At 43.3% G+C, this 7,533-nt stretch overlaps 1 protein-coding gene across 3 annotated transcripts in view; it reads right to left on the reverse strand.

Moving 5' to 3' along the window:
- Positions 1 to 7,251, reverse strand: part of LOC147354495 (zinc finger protein 480-like) — a 50,135-nt gene extending 42,884 nt beyond the window's left edge. For all 3 annotated transcript variants that reach the window (XR_015146461.1, XM_086354212.1, XM_086354213.1), the window contains exons 1-2: positions 7,078 to 7,251; positions 3,669 to 3,758 (exon numbers count right to left, since the gene is read on the reverse strand). Coding sequence is in view for 2 of the 3 variants with exons in the window: in XM_086354212.1 (XP_086210338.1) it covers positions 3,669 to 3,740 (72 nt within the window). In the remaining variant the exon portion in view is untranslated. The remainder of the gene's footprint in view (positions 1 to 3,668; positions 3,759 to 7,077) is intronic.
- Positions 7,252 to 7,533: the final 282 nt, after the last annotated feature.

A 7,533-nucleotide genomic window follows, 5' to 3' on the forward strand; every position in this document is an offset into this window, starting at 1 on the left:
CCATTGAGCCTGTGCTCTAAAGCCCGTGCTCTGCAACAAGAGAAGCCACCATGATGAGAAGCTCAAGCACTGTAATTAGAGACCAGCCCCCATTCACCGCAACTAGAGAAAAGCACATGCACAGCAATGAAGACCCAGTGCAGCCAAAAATAAACAAACACTGAGTGCTACTCAGTATCTAGATGAGCTCCTGTATGAAGGCTGTCTTTAGACATGGTGAAGTCCACTGTAGTATTAGAGAAAAGTCAAAACCTTCAATTATGATAATAGTAAGAATAGCAATGACTAAAAGTATTTGAACACTTCCAGGATTTGAACATAACTAAATAAGTACTTTACAAGCATGAACTTGTTATCAACATATTAGGTCATTAGGGAAAGACCTGTTCCCATTTTACAGAGGAGAATTCTGTGTTAGAGACACTCTGAGGCTCCAAGTCAAGAAGTTAAGAAATAACACAACAAGCACCTGAACCTTTGAGGGTTGGGCTCTCAAACTGAAGCTAAAAAACCGAATAGCTTAGTTAAAGAGAATTAAAAGTACATTGATAGGGACTTCCCTGGTGGTCCAGTGGCTAAGACTCTACTCTCCCAATGCAGGGGGCCTGGGTTCCATACCTGCTAGAGGACCTAGCACACACATGCTGCAACTAACACCCAGTGCAGCCAAATAAATCAATAAATATTTTTACAATTACACTGACAGAGGGCTCACTGAGAAAACTTGAAAGAAGTTAAAAAAGAGTGGCATGAAAGGTCATTATATATGTGGACCCACACAAACACACACATACACATTAGTAATCTTCCCATTACTGAAACCATTAACATGATAGTGTAGGAAAAACTCAAGGACAGGAAATACACTGAAGATATAATTTCAACTGTGAAAGATATATACTCTTGAAATCATGAGGAAGTGATTGCAACTGGCCTCAAAAAACATTTTTTAAAGGATTAAAAGGGAGTCCTATGAACAAAAAACCCCACAAATTACATAATCTATAAGATATGAGTAATTTTGTAGAAACTTAAACCTAAGTTGGAAATATTAAGAAATAAAAAATTTGAACAGAATTATAACTAGAGATTCAAGTTGTAATCAAAAATCTCAAAAACTCAGGAAAAGGTATCTATACTGCATAATTCTACCAAACATTTACAAAAAAGATTACCACTACTCCTGCTAATTGGACAGCATCACTGACTCGATGGACATGAGTTTGAGTAAGCTCCAGGAGTTGGCGATGGACAGGGAAGCCTGGTGTGCTGCAGTCCATGGGGTCACAAAGAGTCAGACAAGACTGAACAACTGAACTAAACTGAATCCTGCTAAATATCTTGCACAGAGTTAGGAGAAAACACTGCCAAACTCAATCAATGTGGCCAGCATGATTTTGATACCCAACCCAGAGAATATCTGACATCATGACCAACTGGATTTTATTCCTATAAGGCAAGGATGACTCAAGGTACAAAAATCAATTAATATGATACACCAACTTAACAGAATAAAGCGAAAAAAAGCACACCATCATCTCAGCTGATGCAAAAAATTCCTGTGGCAAAATTCAACAATTTCCCCATATATAACACGTAAGAAAACAAAAACAGTAAACTACCTCAACATAATAAACCCTATACATGAAAGGAATACCCCTAACATCATACTCAAAGGTGAAAGAATGAAAGCTTTTATTCTCAAATCAAGAGGACAAAGATGTACACACTCCACACGACTGTTCAACAAACTACTGAATCTCCTAGCCAGAGCAATTAGACAAGAAAAAGAAATAAAAATTATCCAAAACTGAAAAATGATTAAAATTATCTTTTTTCCTAGAAAACAAGGTTTTAACTGTACAAACCATAAATGCTGGTGTTGTTTACTCAGTCATGTCTGACTTTTTCTGACCCCATGGACTGTAGCCTGCCAGGATCCTCTGTCCAGGGATTTCCCAGGCAAGAACACTGCAGTGTGTTGCCACATTCTTCTCTAAGGGATCTGCCTGACCCAGAGATCGAACCTGTGTCTCCTGCATTGGCAAGTGGATTCCTGACCACTGACCACAAGGGAAGCCCACAAACGTAAGTAGTCCACTTACGGAAAACAGAATCTAGGATTCCACTCTAGGATTCAGTGGAATCCCTATCAAAGTTCTCATGGCAATTTTGGCAGAAATAGAAAAATGCTAAAATACATAGAGAATCTCAAGCAAACTGTCAAAAGACTCTTGAAAAAGAAGAAAGATGGAGGTATTCCTTTTCTATATTTCAAAACATAATATGAAGTAATCTAGGGGACTTCCCTGGCAATCCAGTGGTTAGGACTTTGCCTTCCAATGTAGGGGGTGCAGGTTCGATCCCTGGCCAAGGTGTTAAGATCCCATATGCCTCGAAGCCAAAAAACCAAAACATAAAACAGAAGCAATATTGTAACAAATTCAATAAAGACTTTAAAAACTGTCCACATCAAAAAATGAAAATAAAAAACAAACCAACAAAAAACCCACTAAGTAGTCCAGATGGTAGGGTACTTGCTGCTGCTGCTGCTGCTAAGTCGCTTTAGTCGTGTCCGACTCTGTGCGACCCCAGAGACGGCAGCCCACCAGGCTCCCCCGTCCCTGGGATTCTCTAGGCAAGAACATTGAAATGGGTTGCCATTTCCTTCTCCAGTGCATGAAAGTGAAAAGTGAAAGTGAAGTCGCTCAGTCGAGTCTGACTCTTGGCGACGCCATGGACTGCAGCCTATCAGGCTCCTCCATCCATGGGATTTTCCAGGCAAGAGTACTGGAGTGGGGTGCCATTGCCTTCTCCAAGGGTACTTATATAAACATAAATATATAAACCAATGGAGCAAAAGTGAGTACTCAGAAATAATCCTTTGCATGTATGTAAAATGTACTGATGAGGGTACTGAGACTACACAATGGAAAAAGGACAGTCCTAATAACAAATGGTGCTAAAAACTGAGTACCGACAACACAATAAAGCTGGAACTTAACCTGCATCAATCAGAGAAATTGTGATGTCAAAGGACACAATCAACAGAAAACCTCTAAGGACACATCATATAAAGTGATACAAAGAATTTCCAACTCTCATGGATTTAGATTGATTTCATACTTTAAAATCAACGATGGAATAAAACAACCTCTATCACTCATGTCTGCTTCTCAAGTAATCATTCCATTCCCAATCATTAAGATTTTGAAGCCAGTGGCCCACTCATTTACCTACAAATATATTATAAAAATTAGAAAAAATTTCTCACTTGTCTCTTTCAGAATTCAGCAGGCATTTGTGCGTATTAATACTCAACCTCTGTGTGTAACTTCTTTCATCCTGGTTGACAGAGGGCAGACAGGGCATCCACATGGGCCCTAAGCAATCCCTGCCACCCAACAGCACTGAGACCCTGTCTCCAACCCGTGGGTGAGAAACCCTGCCCAGGATGGCACCCAGGGGAGCCTCCTCACAAGGGCCAGGTCACCGGGTCATGGGGAGACGGGATCCAAGTGGAGACGACAGACCCTGAGGGAAAGCCCTGGGTAAGTGTGCATGTACAGGAGTCAGACAGGATAGTCCAGAGTCAGACACGATTAGCGAGCCCAGAGAAGGGCATTTGAGAAAGGACAGACTAAGAATCACTGAGAATATGACCTTACCTGAGAAAGAGCCATGCCTGACTCCTTTTCTTTCCTCTTCCTCATCTTCTGTGTGTCTTCCTCAGGCAACATGAGACTTTAGAGGTCAATCTTAAAAGTTACAAACATGCTGTTTAAGGCTTAGAATGAACATTCCCCCCTCTCTGTGTCACAACCACAGAGGAGAAAGCTTACCATGTGGAACAGAGTCCTCGGCTGCCCACTGTGACAGGAGGGACTCACGACAGTCAACTCCCACACACAGTCCAACACAGTGTTTTTCCCCACACTTTCCGTAAGATCTCGCTCCCCTCCTGGTGAGGCCTCATGCATACAGCAGCAGTGGGCACCTCCGCTGACCCCAAAATCCCCTTCAGATCACACACCAGGCCTTGGTCCATCCCTATGCAGAGCAGAACTCCCTCAGCTTCAGTCCACAGACCCATATGTAACAGGACATATCCCCTACTGAAAACATTCTAAAATCTTGAATGTGGTTTTTTAGATGCCAGAAGGATAGAAGTTTACTTTCATATTTTCCTGTAAGTAAGAGGGCTTATTTATTTTGAATAAAGAGTGATTATTTAATTTCAAAAAAAAAAAAAAAAAAAAGCCTGTAATCTTAATCTTAGCATTCATAAATTTCCTTCTGGTGCAAACAAACTTACAAGCAATACAATAACAGAAAACATTCCAAGCCCTAATAACTGATGCCTGAGAGAAAAATACATGAAAAGACACCCAAGGGCCCACTAGATTCCAAGTCACACTACTTTCACATCCAGTGACCCAAAACAAACACTGTCATCTCCAAAAATGACTACTGAAAGCGAGATGTCTCCAACAATGTACATGTCCCAGTGGGACATTTACTTATTTATTTAAAAAAAAAGAAAAAAGAATCAAGGACTTCCCGGGTGGTCCACTGGTTAAGAATCCACTTCCAATGCAGAGGACAGGGGTCTGATCCCTAGTCTAGGAGGACTCCACATCCCAAGGGGCAACTAAGCCCGTGCACCACAACTACGGAGTCCACACGCCTAGAACCTGTGCTGGGCAACAAGAGAAACCTCTACAATCAGAAGCCCAGGCGCTGCACCTAGAGAGTAGCACCCTCACCACAACTAGAGAATGCCTGTGCACAGCAAGGAAAAAATAAATAAATTTTAAATAAATAAAGTTCAGCAAGCCAAAAATAAATTTGAAAAAAATTTTAATAGTCAAAAAAGAAAAAGTAACTCCATTATAAAAAAAAGAATACTTTAAATAAATGTTCCACTAAAAAGGCACTATGTAGTGAAATCAGTCATTTCTTACCCCAGTGTCCTCTCCCCAGTCCCCTACCCCAGGGGTGACCCACAATTAAGTGAATCAAGACCCTCGCTGAATAAGGACTGCAAATGGAAGTCATCTTCTCATATAAATAAGTACAAAATTGCACAAACTTTATAGACAGGAGTTTTGCAATTCTCATCCTCATTTGTATAATTTAAACAAATTTTAAATTTACTAAATTCTAAAGTCACATCAAGGTCTTGGCCATGATGCTGTGAAAGATTGAAGGTAGGAGGAGAAGGGGACGACAGAGGATGAAAGGGTTGGATGGCATCGCTGACTCAACGGACATGAGTTTGAGCAAGCTCCAGGAGATGGCAAAGGACGGGGCAGCCTGGTGTGCTGCAGTCCATGGGGTCGCAAAGAGTCAGACAAGACTGAGCAACTGAACAACAACAAAAGTCACACATCAATATATCCTAACTTAATCATCCATATCCAAACAGTTTACCATCTATTTGGATCCAGTTTCCCCCTCTACCTGCACTATCATGTGTTACCATTTCATTCCCTTTATCTGCTGCTGCTGCTAAGTCACTTCAGTTGTGTCCGACTCTGTGTGACCCCACAGACAGCAGCCCACCAGGCTTCCCCGTCCCTGAGATTCTTCTTTCTCCATCCACCTCATTTTGCTTCACTCGGCTCTCCTGCTATTTCTCCCCTCTTCTCTACTTCCCTTACACCTGTCCTGCTCCACTTTGCAACTTGCTTCCCTTCTTGACCCTCCTTCTTCCCCCACCTCTGCTCCCCCTCTACCCTCTGGGTTACACCTCATCTATTGCAGTTAAATTTCCTTCCTCTTCACTCCCTGGCACCTTAGCTGGCGATGCTTCTTTCCTGCTCTCTCTCTACGTCTGCTCTTCTTGTCACCCTCTGTCCTCATTCCCTCCCAGCAGTAAGTTGCTCTGAAGGCCAAGTTTCCACCTTTTCTAACCACTTTGGGACTCTGTGCAAAGGGCAGCACCACTCATGCCCCCTGTCCTATGGCTGATCCGGCAGCCTCTCCCCACGTTTCCCATCTGGAGAGCGGCTTGTTAACTTCTCTTATTTTATTCACCTGCTACTTTCAAGGCTAAATCTATTTCATTTTTTAAAAATCCCTTTGCATGTCCCTCAGCCATCCTCTATGTTCCATCTGGTGTTCCTCATTCTTTTCTCCAGCTCAGTTTTTCTATTCCTTTCTCAGTCCCTCTGTCTCTGCTTCTCCTGATCCTCCCTTCATCCCTATATTTAGAAATACGGCAACTAATAAGAGGGGCTGAGAGGGCAAGGCTGGGCGAGGGGCAGGAACCCACCCCTGCAGACAAGTACTTTACAAGGGAGGTGGGAAACAGTAGAAGGTTTTAAGCAGGAAAATGTTGGGTAGGCAAAAAAGCCAAGGGCAGCTGACAGGGACAGAGTAAAGGTACAAAGTAGATGATTAAACAGTTAATCCCACTAGAGGACTGTCAATAGAAGAAATATGGGAGGCTCCTATAAGTTAATGATTACACAAGAAAGCAGGTTCGCTTAACCACAAAACCAACCAGGCTTGCTTAGCAATGAAATCATGCAATAGAAGCACAACACATGCCAACAAACAGTAAAACAATGGTGGCACGAAACTCACATCCTGCCCAGTGAGCTCAGTAAGTTAGGACATGCTCTGTGCACACATAAAAAGCAGTAATTTGTGGATCTGGCTTTACCTTGTAGGAACAAGAAAACTCCCATGCTCAACCCGGAAGAGGAGCTGATGATGGAAGCATGATGTCTATTCAGAAAAGACAAGGAAGGTCTTCTCCCCCTCATCTTTCGATTATAAAACTGTAGCGCAGTAAATTCTCAGGGGGGCATCCCCTCTCCCGCGCCCTTGTAAGCCTCACAAGCATCCTGGTCTAATAAATCACTTCTTCCTATCTCTTTGTGTCTAGCTAATTTTTTTTTTTTTCTGCGCTGAGACATAAAAGAATGTGATACCGGAGCTCTTTGGAGCCCAGAAATGGGACCGAACAGTGTCACAGCGACTGGCTTCAGAGAAATTCACAAACCGAAAGAGAAATGATCAAGAGAGAGAGAAAGAATCCGCGACCAGTCCCGCTAGGTCTGAACTTACCCGGGTTGGGACGGCAGTGGGGAGTTTAGATCCGCACTCACAAGACCCTAAGGAGGAAGTAAGACAGGCCTCGCAGAGCGGTTCACTAGAAAGGAGACATTCACCCTTCCTTGTACAACCTTCACTCCTCGCCCTCCACTTCCAGGTCCTTTCAAAAAACGCCGGCGCGGGGTCAGAAGCAGGACTTCCGGGGTCGGCGGCTGGGCGGAGCGCTTCCGGCGAGGGGCGGGGCGAGGAGAGCGCTCGGGTCTGCGTTCGCAGGAAAGAGGGCGGGGCAGGGGGCGGTCCGGAATGTGCTTTTCAGTAAGCTGACAGAGCTTAGTAGAAGTTACTGCCTGTAGCAGTTTTAAGGTACAACAGCTTACAGCTCTTTGGGCCAGAAATAAAGTGCACAATAAATGTAACGTGCTTGAGGCATCCCCAAACCATACCGCCATCACCACCACTTTCCTCATC

Source organism: Bos grunniens, chromosome 18, assembly GCF_055505025.1.
Source record: "Bos grunniens cultivar Pamir isolate PY7600 chromosome 18, Bosgru_T2T1.0, whole genome shotgun sequence".
Classification (NCBI taxonomy): domain Eukaryota; kingdom Metazoa; phylum Chordata; class Mammalia; order Artiodactyla; family Bovidae; genus Bos; species Bos grunniens.